The 20046-nt window shown below is 38.2% G+C and overlaps 1 protein-coding gene across 3 annotated transcripts in view; it reads right to left on the bottom strand.

Annotated features, from left to right (window-relative positions):
- The window catches only part of PRKCE (protein kinase C epsilon), a 287273-nt gene that overhangs the window by 104093 nt on the left and 163134 nt on the right, over window positions 1-20046 (bottom strand). For all 3 annotated transcript variants that reach the window (XM_057396972.1, XM_057396973.1, XM_057396974.1), the window contains exons 3-5: window positions 4009-4168; window positions 2788-2822; window positions 1354-1439 (exon numbers count right to left, since the gene is read on the bottom strand). In XM_057396972.1, the coding sequence (XP_057252955.1) occupies window positions 1354-1439; window positions 2788-2822; window positions 4009-4168 (281 nt within the window). The remainder of the gene's footprint in view (window positions 1-1353; window positions 1440-2787; window positions 2823-4008; window positions 4169-20046) is intronic.

Here is a 20046-nt window from a genome sequence, read left to right as displayed (position 1 = left end):
AAAAAATGGCAGACAACCTCACAACAGGAAGAATGAGATCAGTTAGCATCTCAGCCAAATTCATGTCAAAGTTGAAAGAATGGCTTTAAACCATCACATACAACTCTGATGTGCAATTTAAAACTAGGGTTTTTAAGCATATAAATAATGTTTTTTACGAAATAAAACTAAGAAATGTACTTTTTCTGTATGACCAAGGAACTGGGATCACCTACAGACTACCTCACCTAATGAAAGATAGTAGGTCCTTGCCGTTGAAATGGAACCGGACAGTGAACATTTATTAGCTTTTCTGTCAACACACGCACACAAAACCCTTCTGTATAAGCTAAAGCATTCACTGGTTGCAGTTGAGGGCTACAACTATTTAAAAAAACATAAACCCCACTCCCCTCCCTAACCCAGCCACAAAGTGACACTCCAAAGCTGAGGAATCTAAGGGAGCTGAACACCTCAGCAGCCACACTGCTCCCTGGTGTATGACTGTCCACAGAAACTCACATTAATTTCCTAACCAAGCCTAGAAAGACCATCTCAGCAAAGAGAGACCTTTAACCCAAGTGAAAGCATCGCTTCATTTCCAATTCTGATTCAGAGCTGAATATGCTGTCAGCAGATATACTTACCTTCCTGACAGTATGGTTCTGAAGACAGCTAATTTAATTTTCAGGTGATGTCTTCACTTATTTAAATGCATGATAACAAAATACACATTGTGGTAATTCCATTAATATCCAAAAGCTTGTTAGAGGTAGGGAGTAATTATGCTGGAAAACCTGTTAGCTATGTAGTACCTTGTGTTATCACTACCTTCTTTACAATATCTGTGGGTTTTCTTCAACACTCACATGGCTTTTTCTCTACGTTTTTACTGTTTGGACACAGTCTTTGTTGAAGTGATTCTTTGCAAGCAAATTCTGGGCAGTCTTTTATGTTGATGTAAGATACCCAAGCATACTGCCTATTCTATCAGCTGCTAATGACTCAGCCACACAAAATGCAGTTAAGGACAAAGGGTCCCAGCCTGCTTCTTTTGAATTAAAATGCCAAAACTTGGATTAACTCTGAAATGGAGAATGCTAAAGATGTAAAGGAGTGCAAAGAGCCCACGAAGCCTTTAAGTGTTCAGATACAAGAAGTTTACTTATTAGAAATAAATTGCTGTACAATAATTCCCATGCAAATGAAACTGTTATGGCAATCTGTCATTTTAAAGTAAATGCTATACTACAAGATGACCAGAAGGGCACAAAAATGGCTGTAAAGGTTATTGATTAAACAGAGGAGATGACACTATTTTTAACTGATGAAAGACAGAGTTTTATCTAGAAAATATATTTTATAAACATTTACCTCATCGTGAGTTTCCTGTTTTTTTAAGCCAGCACACTTCGTTATTATAAGTTCATGGCATCTCTTGTGGACGACACAAGTGCAAACTATAAACAGAAACCAGATAAAAGAATGAGTTTTCATAAAGATAGATTTGAAAGGAAAAAACTGAGATCAGAAAACTAGAAATGCTGGGCCTTGAAAGGCTGCAAGTGACTGATGACTTGATGAGTCCTATGAAGTAAGTCTGGCTTACAAAAGCAGAAGAAAGAGACTTTGAAGAGACCAAAGAATTTTAAAAGAACTAAAGCATATCTGCCGAAACCTCAGTATGTAAAACTTCAAATTATCATCTGAAATATTAACCACAATTTTTCCCCCTTTTTACATATTTGATTTATTTCTTTAAAGTCCATGATCTCTTTATTATACATGACAAAACCAATTCCTCTCTGTAGAGCTTTCAGAGAAAAAGAGACATAAAGATTACTCATCATAAAAGGCAACAGAAAAAAACAAAGTCAAACATTCTTTTGGTAACACATTATCATAAGTTGATAACTGTAAAAGGTTTCAGGAGGCAAAAATGCTCTGTCAATATTCATACTGATTATTTAATGAACAACATTTGCACATATGACAGATAAGATTAGCAATTACGAGGTCTATCATACTGTAGGATTCAAGGTCATTAAGTGAAGAAAAATCCTACTGAGTGAAATAATGAATTCTTTTTCTTCTAGCTTTGGTCATTGTTGCAAGGAAAAAAAAGGTCAGAACTCAAGGAACCTCTGCTGCATGTGTAATACAGTATTCTTATTGTAGCATGTAAAATTATTATTTGCATTTATTTACAATGAGATTTCATTAAGTCTTTTGTAACTGAAAAATCATCACTAACTTGATTATTTCTATTAGTCAGATGAGAATTAAGTAGAAAAACATCATCCCAATAAATCAAGAGTACAAGAAATAGAGTTGAAAAATGGAGCTGAAAATTAAACACTTCTCCAGTCTTTGCTATAACCTTCCCTAATGGTGACCTCTATAATTATCACATCTATTTAATTACAGTCTTTGCAATTACCTGGCATTTTTAAACAAAGACTCTTTGGCAGAATAAAAAATTCATAATTTTAAAATACACAAAGTGAAAAATGAAGAAGCCAACATCTGCAGATATGCCCCCACTAGTTGGATGTGCATTAAGAAATATCTAGGATCTGCTGTTCAGTTAACTATGTTCCTACTTCATAAACAATATCTAAGTCCAACAGTTGTGAAAAATCTTACTGTGCTGTGCTAGAAAGATTGTGTCTTTGGTGAGACAAACTTCTTATGATCATCTTGTGCTAAATTTTTGGCACTGTACCTATACAATGTTTGATGAAAATATCTTCTTACTTATAATACAATAAATACATTCAAACTGTCCCCCTGTAGATTTTCTCTTACCTTGACATTGGTATCCCTGTTTTCCTATTACACCCCTGAAAATAAAACAGTGTTTGAGAAAATGAAGAATACATACTTTTAATAATGAAAAATATTTTTCTCTCTTTATTGGACATGCACAAGTTTAAAAGAATAGCTTCTTATAAACAATAATCCGATACTGCATGCCTGAACTGAAAGCAGTTCTATGTAGGAACTACATTTCAGCTGGCAAGAGGAAACAGGTAGAACAATAGGCCCTGAATGGAGTTAGAAGTAAACACACATTTACTGTAATAAAACAGGTGAAGCCAAAGGGTACATGGAGAGGGAAGCCACAAGCTGATAAAGCAATCATCAAGCAGGCTTCTAAATAGAGAGAATAGATTGCAGTTTTGCAAAATTGCCAATTTTCTTGCTTGGAATCATCTTACCTAACACAAAGATTAACCTGCACATATTTCTTAGAGCAATGTACCTGAGTTCATGTGCAGTTCACGTTGCTCCACATTAAGAAAGACTGATTCATTACACAGCCTCAAGAAATATTAATTACAGGTCACATCAGATCATATGTGTATTAAGGCAGAATTCAGTATCTCTAGGTAACTTTGGAAAACATCCATAGTGTTGCTGAAAAATAACTGAAAACTGAACATTTCCACCACCTTTCCCAATTTGAAAATTACAAGTACTCAAAGCTAATGTAAATAATTTCTAAAAGGGAGTTCTTGACATACATTGTAATAATAAAGACCCTGTACACTGAGTACCCCAAACTCTGGATCATTAGAAGTCTAATATTCCCATCCTGCATTAACTTCAGTAGGATGTATAGGTGCTTGGCATTTCTTAGGAGGATGATGGTGGTATTTTAGTACCTAATGAAGAACTCAGTCATCTTGACAAAATGTAAAGGTCTAATATTAGGTCTAAGTATACATTTAGGCACCTACAGAACACTGGACTGGCCATCTACACAGAATTCATAGTGTCTATCAGTCAGGAAAACATTGAACTTTGTGGCTCAGAAAATAAAAAAAAAAACACAAACACAACAAATTCTAACACTGATGATGGAATTTTAACAATCCTATTATCATCTGCCGAAATTTATGGCAACTTAATATTAAAACGAAAAGAACTACTGCTTCTTTATATTTTATATACATTTATACTTCAACAAAACAGGAGGGTATGTTAATAATTCATAGTTGCAAGGAAAGCAAAATTACTTCATACCATATAAAATCTCTGCAGTGTGAACAGTATGTTGGTTGTCTAAGGTAAGTGGCCATAAACTTGTGTCCATTAACCTGATGTACTCTACGTCGCACAGCACCCTGCCGCTTTCTGGGGCGCATACGCTCCCGGAACACACGTTCTTCATTGTCTTTGGGTGCTGAAATAGAGGAAAAAAAAACCAATAAGCACTCGCTGTATCAGACACAAATATAGGAAAACTCAAATGCAATACATAGTAGATATTCTTCAAAAATAAAGAGAATTGTCTCTACCTAGCAGTGCACAGAATAACTTCCCTAAGCTGTGGGTTAGTTTTCTTTTTTTAGCAAATTACTAAAGTGCAAGGGGTTTTATTGCCATGTACAGAAACTTCTGTTTGTTCTAAACCTTTATCTGTAAATTCATGCTAAGCTGGGAATGTCTCCTGTGCTATATCACTATCAAGCACACTGACAAGTTCTTTAACATTAATTACAGCTGGACTCTCCAAACAGTTTATGCTTTGATCTCATTTGATCTTCAGGGGTGAAAAAAAATCCACCAAAAAATCCCTATGACTCCTGGTCCCCACACACTCAGCAAGTGTAAGGAAGCTGAGTACAAATATGTATTATCAGGCAGAACAAAAACTCCTTCCAGAACTGCTTACTTTGTAAGATTTCTGATTAAGTTCTGAGCTTCAGGCTCTAATAATCCACTTTGATACTAATACACTTTCAGCAAAATGTTCAAAGGAAGCAAGTTGTTCTTCTTAACCCATTCCCATTCAATTGTATATGAGATTTAATGGTAGAGAAAGTAAAAAATGAAGTTGACTTGTCACAGAATGAAAATGTTTGGGAAAAAATCTTCAGAGCACACTGGGTCATTTTTCCACAAGGCCTTGTTTTGGAAAGTATGGCTAACACCTCCATAGTATTCTGTATGCATTTAGCAAAAGCTGAGAATGAGTTAGCAATGAAGAATTGTACACTGTTGTTAATGAAAGACAGATTCCACAAGCATTCCTTGAGCCACTTGTGTGTCTACAAAACAGACTATCAGATCTGGAGGAGACCACATTCAGTTGTTTGCTGTCAACTGAATCTATGCACTCACTACTTCAGTGCATGTAACACTTTGATGTGTATTTAACACTTGCCATTCTCTGAATTTCAGCTACCCTGAATCATTATGATGGCCTGAAGATGCCAACTTTGGTCTGTTGCAAGGTTTTCTGTACATGAACAAGTTTTTCCAGCGACAGTATAGTATTTAACAATAATACAAAGAAAATTAAGTCTGGGAAGAACTTAAAACTATGGCATCCTCAGATTCTTTCACAAACACTAAAATAAACTCCTTTTTTTGAGGCTTGTAAAATTAAAAGGTATCGATTTAGGAATTCCCAGGAAAGGGTCTTCAATTAAGTCAGTGGATTGATATCCTGAGAAAATACAGGGCACAGACCCATGAATCAAGATCAGTTTCTTTCACCAACAGCAAGGGCTCAAACCCATGACATTAGCAAGAATGGCATTGCTTTTCCATCGTAAGTGAGCTGTCAGTAAATAAACATTGGCTTACACACAAAGCTAGGTTTCCCTTTAAGGAAGGTATAAAAAGTACCAAATAGTTATCAATCATATTTATTTTTCTGTTGTCAATTATGTTTATGCATCAAGAAAAACTCTGATGTCTAATGAATACCACAGCTCTTCCAAAGACTGTTTTCCACAAAGAATAAAAACCAAGCAGTTACAAATCCTACCAAAGACTCCTATTTCCAGCTTTCCAGCTTCTGAATGATTTATTGACATTATAAAGCTCTGGAAATATTCTGAAAGTTATTATTATAAGAAATAATTCTATATCAACGCAGAGCTGTTCTTTTGGTTGTCATTCAGATTGTAGAATTTGCTAAAGTATGAAGCCTGGATGTGAGAAACTAAAATCCCACTCTCCTGAAAAAGGTTCTCAAAAAGTTATCTGAAATGAACAAGATGCTCCAACAGTGCCGAGTTCACACTTGATATGATAATCAGTCCACAATATCACTTTTCTCCTTTTTTCATCTTAAGTGTAATTCTTCACAGATAAAGTACCTGTGATTTTACAGTGCAGGTAAAATTCCTGTTCTTATTTTGGCCAGACAAACACAATAGCATGACACTAATTCACTTTTTTTTTAAGTCAACAAAGTCTTCAAAGTGATTTTATTATATTACTTTCAGTTCTATAATTAACAATTTTATGAAATTATATTTTTCACTTACAATACTTACAGTTAAAAACCCCAAAACTTTGGTGGTTGGTTGGTTGGGGGGGGGGTGTGTGTAGGGTTTTTTTCCCTCAGAAATTGACTTGAAAACACTGACTTGAAAGCAGACATAAGCAATACATTTGGAATTACTCAATTAAACAGCAGGCCTCCATTATCGATATCATTTCCACCCAAACAGCATCTCAGTGTGTGAGAAGGATGCTCCAACAGCTGAAGGAAATGGAGTTTTCTTGGTCTGCCTTAGATAACATTGGAGGTCTGTTAGCCAGTTGCCCCAGAACTGTCTCTCCTGTCAGTCTGCTCTTCCATGTTTATCACTAAAGACTAGAACTTGGCCAAACTCATGCACCGCATCCTGTGTTAGTGTTCACCTGCTGAGATGAGCTCCATGTCCATGAGTGGTGACTCCCCAGCAATGACTCTGCCTCTACCTCACTGCTTATTACAGCCAGTGCCCAGTCCCCACCTTGTCAGTTGGCAGCAGGACTTATTTGGGGAGGGGCTGGAGAAGCATCTGGCATTACAGTGAATGACTGGACACCGGATGACTGGACACCAGCCTTTCATCAAAGCAGACCAAGTCACAAGAGAAACAGACTCACCCATGAGCTTTACACTTAGTTTACATTCAGTTCAGCCAGCTTGTTCACTGTTTCCCAACAAAAACACACAAAGCAAGCTTTTCCACAGACCTCAAGCAAACCACTGCTACATCTTGCACAATTCACATGGCTGCTGTGGACCACAGGCACAAAACCAGGCAATAACTTTCCCAGGTGACTCAGAAGAGGATGATCACATCTGTGCTGGCTCATTCCCAGGGTTGGGAACGACTCATTTCTAGTAGCACTGACAATAGTCTTATGTTTAATTTTAAATCCATTTATCTCATACTGAACAGCCGCACTAAAGACATTCGTTTAACTTTCTGAAGACATCTACTTAGAAAGAGAGCTACAATGATCTTCCCAAACTTCTCTCACTGTTTGCAAGCAAAGATGAGTAAATGCTATCAGACAACAAGGAGTACTTGGGAAAATCCCCAGGTGTGATATAGCCAATTAGTGTTTTAAAGACATACTTCAGAAAATGCTAGCACCCCAAAGAAAACTGGACTTTTATGTATGTTTTAAAAAGAGAAAGTCTTACAGGGGTATATAATAGATTCTAGAACATACCACCAGGATACTACATATTGTGTGTGGCATTTCTATTCTTAGCAGAGGAGTTCAAATTAAAATTAAGTGGATTTGTCGTAGTCAGTCTATAAGCAAGTTCTAACCTAAACAATTTCTCCTCTCAGGAGTTCTAGTCATCACAGAAGGTGATCGTTTCCTCAAAAAAAGCTGTTTCTTTATGTAACGCACATTCTGTTCCCTATTTTGATTTTGAGTGCTTCAGCCCTTTATATTATTCAGCTTATCCATTTTAAATGCATTTATTTAACTTCCATGATAATTTCCAAGTGTTCATGGAGAACAGTCAATGCAGCACACTGAGTTTAGCTTTACATGATGGTACTTGAGAACTGGCAAATTTAGAAATAATTTTGTCTCAAAACTATACCCAGTAATGCCACTACTTCTTTTCATTGCAAGCAAGAGTAACTGAGTTATTTGGGAAACAATAGTACATAATTGCTCTTATAGACTTGTACGTACATACAAACAAATTTCAGAGGCTGAAAAGACTTCCAGGCTTAACTCCAAGCTCTTAGGGAAGTGTTATAAAAGTCAGAAGTATCTGGCATGCAGTATTGTACCAAATTCATAAATACTTGTAAAATGGATGTTTAAATGAACTGTCTGCTACTAGATTTAACACTTAATTGTGTATAGTATCTGCTAAGCATGAATTATAAGTCATGACTTGAAAGATAAGAAAGTAACACAGAAACCCTCAAAGAGTGCACGATTAGAGGAAAAACACCCTGTACACCAAATAACCAAAGCTCAACCATGTCAGGTCCTGTTTCATACTAAAATGCTTTCAGCATAAACAAGAAGGGTTCAGTGTGGAGCACTAACTGCAACAAACAGAAATACCCTGTATGCCAAGATGCGCCTTTTCCATTTGTTACCCTCTATGCTTTAAGTACTTACAGAATTCTGACAACAAACATAAAAAATTGGAAAAAATATGGCAGATAAAGAGGGAGAGATTACACGTACAAAGAGGTTTTACAGTATATGATATTACTCACAGTGCTGACTTCTAAAAGGGAGCAAGCACCCTGGGCGCTTCCTTTAATCTGGAGGGGACCGGTATTGAACAGTGACAATGTTTAGGGAGGGAAAAAAAAAGTAATCGTGTTTTAGACAAATGGGTACTGCCCCACTGAAGCCAAACTGCAGTCCATGTGCAACAGCAACACTTGCAGCAACTGGCGTAGCTGCCAGGTAACCCCCCGTAACTGAACACTGACACCTCCATGGCACTTCCTGCTCAAAGGGCTTTTCACCCCAGGCAGCATTGGGTCTCCATGTTGCTGTCATTTGCAGTATCAAGAAAAAACACCTGGTTTAACATCAACCCTTAATAATTCCACAGAGCCCAACTGAACCACAAAGGCAAACAAATGATGACTATACTGATGTTTTATTGCTGAAGATTAAAATTAAGAGCTTTTATACCATATTTAAACCTGACCACTATAACCAGTATGTCTGTACCGAAAAAGAGTGTTTATTTAGCACTATATAATGTCTACTGGGAGGAAGGATACTGAGGCAGGAGAGGTAATTTGCTTAAAGTTATGTTGAAAAGTGAGAAGGGGCATGAACACTGGCCAGGACTCCCTAGGCTTCAAGATGTGGTAACCAGATTATTATGCATTGAATTAAGTCTCAGAGGATTATTCCCAAATTCTGTTTTGGGCTCCTACAGTAGAAGCATACATACTCTTATCAAGATTTTTCCACGCTGAAACTGTTACAGGATTTTGCCTTTAAGGCTTAAATCTTCTTTAAAGGAGAAATAAAATCTAAACATCCCATGTATTTACATTTCTATCTCTTCTAAAAAAAGCCTTGCTGAGTAATAACAGATGCAACAAACTACTTTTGTGACTTTGAGATAAAAAAGTAGCAAGGTAAATGCTACAATAGAACGCCATAAAGCTGTTAGTGACCAACACAGGAATCAATTGAATAGTTTAACACAGTCATAGAAACAGCATGCAATTTTTCTACGTCTTTTTCTATATTTCCAGACTATTTCTTCAGCAAGGAATAAACGCAGGGGGTTTGCTTACTATATCTTGAATCTGCTTTCTATAGAAAAGCTGACAGGAAATTTCTTGTTTAATAGAAGAATCAGATCCTTAGATAACACTATATTGTTGAAGAGAACAAAGATGAGGAGTGTTACTAAAGAAATGAAAACATGCTTACAAAATGGGTGAGTTTTAGAAGAGACAGGTATCTTGACAAGTCATGTCTGTTAACATGAGCTATTTACTAAATGCATTGAAGAATAAATTGCATTTAAAAACATATCAAGCCCAAATATGGTTTTGTAGCATGGGCTCAGACTCAAATTTATTTGCCTCCAAACACGTGCTTATCTTTAAGTGCTTAAATTCTTATCTAAAAGACAGAATATGCCTATATGTATTTAAAGACTCCCCTTGACATGCTGACAGATAAATGTGATTGGGGTTGTAGCAGGCATACTTGTTTTGTTACAGGGCTTATTTTACTTCCCCCTTTGAAAAAACAAACCCAAACCAAATAAATAACAACAAAAAAGGCCAAACCAACTGAACAAAAAAAAACCAACCCAACAATCCCCCCAAAAACCCCAAACAACCCCCACAAGAAATCCCCCAAAACAACAGGAAAATCAAACCTATAAAGCTATCCAGATGGTTATTTACACATGGTTCAGACCTTCTATACATACTTATTATCATGAACACATTCATTAGCTCACTCAAAGCTCCTCCTTAATAAAGGAGGGCATATTGTCCGAAAGCACTAAAGGGTCTCACAGATATTGAGACTGGCCCGATGGCAATTTCAGCACTCAAAGTCCAATTTAGTTTTCAGAAATGTCCTAATTTACAAAAACTGAAGATGTGCTCAAGCAAAATTCTCCTTCAAATGACTTGGAGCCTTTCCTTAAGAAAACCTTCAAGTGAGCCCTCACAAGCTTCTGCTCCCCATCTGCACAGTGCCAGAAGAACTAGTGACAATTTACACAAGCTTAAGGTATTAAAACCATGGAATTAAACATGGTCATCTTCAGATGATGATACAGCACATTTGAATAAATCTGGCATTTAATGAACTGATTTCTCTTTTACAGGAGCTGTTGATTGGACAACTGGTAGGGGATGGATATAAACATTAACATGTTGCCCCATTTTTTAGACCTCTGAGGGCTCTCACAGATGACAGGGGTACTGACCTCATCTTGGAGGGCGAATGCAGCAATTCCTAGTTGTCAGCTCTACAAAGTAAGCAAATCAGAGACAGTTTCCTCCTACTTCCTCTCAATTTCTTTATTTGTGGCATTTAACATTAACCAGTCAAGAAATATGGTATTCCTAAAATAAAGAACTTGTAACTACAATTTTCGCATTACATTTTATTTGACAAAAGAAGTTCTGTGGCTAGAAACACCACAGGGAAGCTATTGCTATATGACAAGTTTTCTGAAGAGTCAATTTCACATCTGAGGTTTTTTAAAACAAAATTTCAACTTCAAAGACTTTTTCCACAAGACAAAATTTATAGCTTTTTCAGGTGGAAAGGAGATGTCACCGAAAACAGGTAAAAAGAACCCTCAATGCTAACTAAGGTTATTTCAGTCTTCCAGTGTTCTCTTTCAGGAGGAACAAACAGCCCCATTCTAAACACAATGCCCTTATGTCAATAAATCTGCAATTGAAATTAGAGAGGTGGAAATGCATTCTACATATGGTAAACACTAAAGCTATTATTCAGGAGAAAAAACAGAATGCAATGGGTCTACTCATGTCCTAACTAGTAATATAAAATAATTTGTAAAATGTAGACCAGGTTTTGTGACATAACTTGATGTGATAAACTGACAGGAAGAAAATTAATTTAGTTTGGGTCAGTGACATTCAGTTCATGTTGACAGGGTTTTAATAATGAGCTTAGTAGCCTAGTGTTAGTATCGATAGTGGTTAGTCCTGACAGGATAACAAGGTGCAAAATCTCTTATTAAATCAACTACATGTATCTTGTAATGTACATGATCTTTCAAATAAAGAAACTACATATATAATATACTACTACCACTTATTATTTTATTGTAACTATGATCAAACCAAAAGCCATCCTTAGTTCCCTACCCTTCCTGCTGCAAGTCTGAAAACATGTCCTGCACTGTGATCGCACTATGCTCCTTAGAGCATGCCCAAGCCACTTGTGTTGGTAGTACTGGTGGTCAATACTCTGGTGACACATAAAATCATAGAACAGTTTGGGTTGGAATGGACCTTCTAAGGTCATCTAGTCCAACCCCTTGCAATGAGCAGGGACATCTTCAACTAGATCAAGTTGTCCTATATGACACATGCTCATAATGACTGTCCCTTGACCATGCTCAAGGAAAGAAGGAAAACGTGACAAAACATCACAGACGGGGCTGCTGTGGAAGATGAGCTTTCAAAGTGGTGTACACATGCATGGTTATTTTAACAGAGCTCCAAGCTATGGAAGTATCTGCAGGGTCAACACCTGAGCTGCTGGTGTTCGTCAGTTCCTGGAAAGGAAATGGTCTTGTGATGCTAAGAAGAAAAACAAGCATTGTGAAAATTTCAGGACAAAGCCCTCTTCCCAGAGGTAACTACTAAACCAGACAGATCCTAAATGACAGCACTTTAAGCATGTGTTTGGGATAGATCAGAGAAGTACAGGAGTCTTTTTCTAATAGTTGCAAAAGCTACACGGAGCATGATGAAACAGAGCCTTCTCTGACTGGAGTTCCTGGTCTTCCAGAAGAGTTGTTTTGCCAATATTTTTTCAATCCCAGCTTTGTTCCTTTGCCATAGAATAACACAAGTATAAGTGCAGGCACCTGGGAGACACCCGAGCCCAGCCTCCTGCAGCAGGGAAGGGCCTCGTGCACTTCAGGTACCCTCAGCTTCCATTTTCTGATGGTTCTTGAAATTCTCCAGTGAGGGAAATTCCACAATGCACTCATGTATCTTATTTCACCACTCTGGCAGGCAGGCTCTTTTGCTAATAGCCAACCTAAATACTGCAGTATGTTATGCTGGATGAGTGAATGGCAACCTGAAAAAGCAAGTCTTTGCCAGCACAGAAAGTACTGAATTATTTGTAGCAAGGCAACCGTTATTCTGTTGTACACCATACAAAAAAACAGGGGCTGGGGATGGCCAGAGACACAGCAAGATGCCATGGAAAAGACAGTTGTAGAAATTTTGCATACTTCTCAGGCCACAGCAAGACAGAAGCTTTGAACTAAACAGGTCCTCATGGATATCCCAGTCACATGCTAGCTGCTGAAAAAGCTGTAATACCTGAAGGTAAAAAGAGGAATGAAAACCACTTCCTGCCTTTAAGCTACTAAATCTCACAAGTCCCCTTGTTGATTTCATTTCCAGATGCCCCTCCGGAAAGCCTTAACTTGTTTCCATCCAAGCAGAGTAATGTACATAAAAAAGCTCACTTGAGCTAAAAACTCCATATTAAATCTTACAATTCCATGTAACCACATTAAGGAGCTATGGTGTATAACCAACACAGGTCAGAGAAGATGGCTTGCAAAACATAACTTTATTATGGTTATAGCCCTCCCCAAACTCAAGCCTATGATATACATTGCACATATTCAGGTTTTCAGAGTGTTTCACACCATTCTGAGGTGCCACCACTGAAGATATGAAAAGTAATCAACGTCAGAAAGTTTACTTTGGAGAAGTGATTCTTTTTGCTTTTTAATTTTTTTCTTCATTTGTTTCTTTATAAAGTACTAACTGCTTGCTTGTATCCTCCATGGGGCAGAGAGAGTTCACAGCAGAACTGCTTGTGATTCAAAGATCCTCAGACAGCACCTATGTAATAACTGAGAAAGCCAGAGAAGATTGCATATTCCTTTATCCCAAGCAGGAAGAATCCTTGGCCTGACTTATTTTAGTATAAATTAAGAACCACTGAATCCTCAATACTCTGCTCAAAAAATGCTCAGGAAGGCCAGAGGAAGTTTCAAGGACAGGAAGAATAAATATATGTTAATATTTTCTTTACAGGCTTTTTCCTTATACTCTCTGAAAATGAAAATGATATTTTTTCAACATATTAAAGTAGAAGCTGCAAAACTTTGGAAGTTATTTCCCCCCAGGTGGTAAGACACAAAGTATCTGTGCCTTTGTGTAGATAAATCCACTGATGAGATTGTAATAGCTCTAACAAACAGAGGAGGATTTGACCTCAAGCAGTAGGACTTGTTATAAGAAGTAACAAGTGAGACAATCATCTTCATAGCCATTGTTTGCCAAAAGTTTCAGGGTCCCTTATGCCTGTTTTCTCACTGTAACTGCAGTAGCTGCCTGCTTAGGCAAACGATTTACAATACTATTAAAACAGAAAGAAATCTTTCCATAGTGAAACAAGAAAGCAAACTATCTGTAATTCAAAATAACATAAAAGGCTCAGTTTTCTGAAGTAAGTTGATACGAAGGGTTGTCCACACAACCAGTATCTAGCTACTGTTACATTATTTCTTGTTCTTATGGCATATTCTTGATAATATTCTGAGTTACAAAATGCACCTAGTATCTTGACACATATTAGAAGTAAGAACCTGGTATCTGAACTCCTCTGTGCCAGCCCTTTATCTCTCCAGGAAGCCAAATCTGGTAAAACTTTGGACCAGTCTGCAGGAACAGCTGCGGGCATCATTGGAACATGCTCTGAGACAGCCCCATCACAGCAACCCGAGGCCCTGGATCTGCACCAACTAAACCCTGAGAGTCACCTCACAGATGGCTGCCAGGCAGCCTGGCAGAAAGATCAAGCTTTCCAATATAATCACAAGCAGTGTTTCTCCTTTTGTTTCACCACTTGTATCCTCTATAAATTGGTTCTGCACACTAAAACCACATGATCACCTCTGCTCTGTCTGTAGTGGCGCCTGCAGGCACCCAAAAGGTAAAAGGTTCTCATTTAAACTGCAGATATATTTTTTCCCTTCTTGGATGCAGAGTGTAGGAGTGTATAAGTAACCAAACTTTGGACTTCTAACGTCTCACAACTCCACTGTTGAACTGCATAAAACAAGTGAAAGATACTAGTGATATACTTCACCTTAGAAAGCGCTGTTCTCCAAGGCAGCTGCCACCAATAAATAACATCTGCCACTGCTTTCCCCCTTTTTTTGCCCAATATATAACCTGTAACAGACTTTCACTGGTGTCTGAACATGTCACTGCTCTTCCAGGTTTGTGTCTTTCATTAAGGGCTGTATTATGACGATCCTGTCACCATCTACCAACATCCTTATCTTGCCCATTTCCTAAGTGGGCAGATCTTGCAATCATTTGTAAGACAAAAATCAGCCGCAGCAGAACTCATTCCTTCTTTCCATTGTCTTTCTTACAAACGTGGGAAGATTTTTTCCTATTGATAACCGCCCCACAAGCACACAACAAAAGCTTAATTAAGAACACATCTGACTCATAAGCAGTGCTATTAAAGCAACTCCCCCATCTATGTCTTTCAGCATTAAATATATTATTACTAATTTCCATTCAGAGAACAGTAATAGATATATTATGTAAATCCTGAAGTACTCATACAATTTATTATCAGCATACTACTTCATAACACAAATTTAGCAAAGCATTTCTGGATATGGCTACATGAAAGCGCATATTCACTGTGCCACAGATTTCAATGGAAACCTTTCAGCGTTCAAAAGCATACTTATCTGCTCTGCCAGATGTTAATTCCATGCATCTATTGCATGGGAAAAATGAAACGTGCTAAACAGCATGCTGTTTCTCCATGCCAGGCTTATGGGCACAGCATCATGAGGTAATTGTAAATGGTGAGTTTGCACATTGTCCGTAGAGTCTGAATGTATTACATGGGTTTTCACTGGGGGGGATTGACACATGATGACCACGTCCATGACCTATCTTTGGCAGAAGTATTTCTCAGTGAAAAGATTAATTAAGAGAAGTTTCGATGCTTTTTATTTGCTTTTAGATTTTGGTTATTTTACTGTCAAAACTCTACATAGCAATAAAAACCCAGAGTAATAAGGTGAGGATCAGTGCGTTAGCTCACCCTACTTTGTGGAAGGAATTTGTGGTCTACCATGCATTTGCTACCAGCTCCATCACGTGTCCTGGTTTGTAATGTTAGATTGTTACTTATAAATGCACTGCTGAATTTTCCTTTTGCAGGTCTTCAAGCAAAAGAACAGTAAAAGGATCTTTCCTGCTTCTCATGACTCCCAGCAAAGTTTTGCAGCAGATGAGGGTTTGCAAAGCATGCTACCTGAAATACAGAATTACATGAGAACCATGGCTCTTCTTAAACAAAGCAACATGTATCTAGCCCTCAGGTTATGGAGACAACCTTGAAAAATGTGACATGAATGCATCTGAAGACTGAAAAGCACAAAAAAGTCCAAGTGGAGGTTATCTTCCCAATGTTATTATGGAAAATCTTGTCTCTGTGCCCTGGATACATGACTTGAAATCAATAATTGTGTTTGTGTGGCTAGGTTTTGGTAGCAGCAGAGCTACAGGGGTCGATTCTACAAGAAGATGCTAGAAGCTTCCCCTGTGTCAGATAAAGCCAATGCCAGCTGGATCCAAGAGCAACTAACTGCTGGCCAAGGCTGAGCCCATTAGCCATGGTGCAAGCACCTCTGGGATAACATATTTGGGAAAGGGAAGGGGGAACTGCAATAAAACAGCAGCAGTCAGAAGACAGGAGTTAAAATATGTGCTAAAAAGGGCTCTACAGTCGCCGAGGTCAGTGAAGAAGGAGGAAGGAGATGTTCCAGGTGCCAGAGCAGATTCCCCTTCAGACCATGGTGAGGCAAGCTGTCCCCCGATGGGGGTCCACGATGGCACATATCCACCTGCAGCCCCTGGAGAACCCCAGATCAGAGCAGGGCGGGATGTCTCAAAGAAGGAGGGCCAAGGCAAATGGGTTTTTAAGATTTTTTATTATTTCTCATTATCCTACTCCAATTTGGTAATAATTAAATGAATTTTCCCCAAGTCGAGTCTTGCCTGTGACAGTAACTGGTGAGTGATCTCCCTGTCCTTATTTTGACTCATAAGCCTTTTTTTGTAGTTCCCCCCATCCAGTTGAAGAGGAGAGTGATAAAGTGATGGGGACCTGGCATCCAGCCAGGGTCAATCCACTGCAGCTAGTCACACTTTGTGTCTTCATGTATAAGGCACATACACGGATAAAAGACAAGACTCTCTGTTTGAAACAAGTTACAGAAACTTAGCTATTCCTAAGTTTTGGTACCTTCTTGATATCTCAAACTTCCTACCCCCAGGGGTCACATATTTATCTAGACCCAGTTCTCCAACCTTTGCTAAGACAGACCTATCACTGTCTGTCACATCTTCAGTGATTTGGTGAGCATGTGGCTCAAGCTTCCACATAAAATGAAAAGTGCTTCTGGCTTATGAAAAGATGCTTAATTGGACACCTAATTTCCAGCTGAGTCAGAATTCCAGAACGGTTTTTAAGCATCAGCTTCTTGAAGTAATCTAACAGGACCTGAACCATTTTTCCTGACCTATGGCAGATTAAGCCTCTAATAAAAAGTATACTCACAGAGGAAAAGAATTGGCAAACAGCCTCTGAAGAGGCAACAGATGTGTTGATTGAGATGCACTTTGGTTGTCATAGTTCTCTAAAACTGATGTAATATTCAAGAATGCTTAAGAACTTACTGATAGAAGCAGCTGGCAAGTGGGAAGGGTAGAATGCTGGATGATGAGGTGCTTTACTGTAGGAATTGAGAGAAGAAAAAAAGAAAAACCAAGAGGGAATAAGACAGAGTTTTAATCCTCTCACTCTGGAGAAAGAAACTTGGAGAAAAATAGGATGTGAAAGAAAAGGGAGGGAGGAAGGAAAGTGAAACTGATGAAAGAGAACACATCAGAGAATAGTTCTTTTCCTCCCTCTAGGATGAACCGGGAGCAATTCAGCTCTCACTAGTCAATGGCCCAAGCTCCAAGGCCAATCTGAGTTTAGGATTACTGTCAATTGCTAAATTATTTCCTTTCTACCCATTGTTGTAAAGAAAAGTTAATTCTCCCTAAGAGAGTTAACTCTTACATAGAACTAGCAGATATATATTTTCTGGTGTCTTCAATATAAGTATATGGAGCTGTTGGAGCAGGTCCAGAGGAGGGCCATGAGGGTGACAAGGGGTCTGGAGCACCTCCCGCACGAAGACAGGCTGAGAAAGTTGGGGCTGTTAAGCCTGGAGAAAAGGAGGCTGTGTGGAGACCTCATAGTGCATTCCAATATCTGAAGGCATCCTAAAGGATGCTGGAGAGGTACTGGAGTGATAGGACAAGGGGTAATGGGTTTAAACTAAAACAGGTGAAGTGCAGGTTAGATCTAAGGAAGAAGTTCTTTACTCTGAGAGTGGTGAGGCACTGGAACAGGGTGCCCACAGGAGTGGTAAATGCTGAATCCCTGGTAGTGTTTAAGGCCAGGTTGAAGAGAACCTTGGGTGACATGGTCTGGAGTGTGAGGTGTCCCTGCCCATTGCAGGGGGGCTGGAACTAGATGATCTTAAGGTCCTTTCCAATCCTAACTATTCTATGATTCTATATATGTATGAAGTTAGGTAAGGAAAAGCATTCAATATCTGTATTTTTTCCACAGGGTTCTAGATACATGTCTTGAAGTGCTTTAAGAATGGATATTCTCATGCCTAAAGATTTGCTAAGGTATTCCCAAAGATACTGAGCCAATCAAGTTCACTGAAACAACTACCTATGAAACAACAGATGCTGCTTTAGACCCACTATTGTTTTCTTCAGATACATGATAGTTAAAGCTAATTCAAACTATGTTTATGCAGAACAGGTATGGAGAGTCAGCTTAAGGCAGTTGCATATTGTATTCTATTACATTACAGTAACCTATAGCTGTATACTGTAGCTGAAAGGGAAAATGTAACTCAGAAAAAAAATATGATTTTTTTCCTTCTTCAGCACAAAGATCAAATGCTACTTCAAGAGCCAAACAATGTTTTCCCTATTTAGTCCAGAAACTAAATCAAACAATGAAAACAAAGACAACACAATTCTTGGAATTAACTCTTATTTAATTTTTCTCTTATTATTCCAGTGCTTTAACTGTTTCTCATTCAGCCCTGACTCTCTTTGCACCAGCAGTAGTACCTGTGGGTATTCTAAGGCATCAGGTAAGTTCTTCTGCCACTGACAGCACAAAATTCAGCTGGAAACCTGTGAAGAGCACAAGCAGGAGCATCCAAGTGAAATCTGTGGAGGGTCAAGGGAATGACAAGAAGACTGCCTGCAGCACCAAGGACGGTTATTTGTACATGCTCTATGCTCTATATGCATAGTCACATGAGGATAAGTTCTATCCTTGGTTACAGCCCTACAGCTACGCCAGAGAACGGAGACGTATAAAAAAAAATCAAGCAGAATTTGGCTTACAGTAGAGATAAAAAAAGAAATGTTGATTGCCTATGTCCAAACCGTAAGGATACAAAATGTTCCAGCAATTGTACAATACTAACCTCTACAACTTCATTCCATTTATTGTTCTGTTTTATTCACAGCAGACACTTTAAAAAAAGCTTTCCTTAAAAAATTCAAGTCACAGCCCATGATCTCAAACCCTTTCTGTCCTCTGGCTTCCCAAGCACCTCTGCTCATTTTCAAACACTACATAATTCATTTTCACTGAGCCTTATCAGGTTGCTGAATAAGAATGTGAAAGTCAGCTGGCTGTAAGCTGAAAAAAAATATATTTGGTGCCTCCTCATTGCTGCTGTCACCGATTTAGCTGTTCCCATGGTAAACTTAAATACCACCGCAGGAAAGCTGTATCACCTATCAATTCACGAGTTGAGAAGCGTGGTGTATGGAGATTTGATTTAACAGATCCCAGAACTGTCTGGTTGAGGGATGTGGCAGTTGAAAGCTGGAGGCTGGATTTATTTCTTTTTCTTTTTTGATTTAAAAAAAAAAAAACTTGTATAATCTCAAGAATAAGACATATGGCAGCATTTCCAAGTTGGTTTCAAAGAGATTTTGATTTCCCACTTACTCTTTTCAAGTGTGAATTACCTAAGAAGGTGTCAGAAGTTCCTCGAAAAAATCATTTAACGCTGGTTGTCTTCAGAAAAAGAACTTCTAGAGAGAAACTCCCACCTTTTTTCTTGAAAACGAAAAAATAAAAATTATTTTGACAGCTCTATAGCTGAAGCCTCTGCCTTGACTACCCATATGACACATCACAGCACTCATGAATTAGTTCTTTACAATCGTTTCAATTCAGAAATGCTTCCTCAATGATAACGAGACAAAAACACCCTCAGAAAGAGATCATCCCCCAGACTAGAAAGAATTTTTTACCATCAGAAATTGCAGGGGTAAGAGCTAATGTCTCCTACAAAACCTCTACCTTTTGTAAAAACCTATCAAACCCCAAATATATTCTTACACGCTGAAAAGATTTCTCTAAAGGTCGTTTCTTTAATAAAACACTACCTTTGCCATTAGCATATCAGTAGCCAAATAACAATAT

This window comes from Pezoporus wallicus, unplaced genomic scaffold (genome assembly GCF_028554395.1).
Source record: "Pezoporus wallicus isolate ANWC-B61680 ecotype Strahan unplaced genomic scaffold, APGP_CSIRO_Pwel_v1 contig_8791, whole genome shotgun sequence".
Lineage (NCBI taxonomy): Eukaryota > Metazoa > Chordata > Aves > Psittaciformes > Psittacidae > Pezoporus > Pezoporus wallicus.
This window is presented reverse-complemented; position numbering and strand designations above follow the sequence as displayed.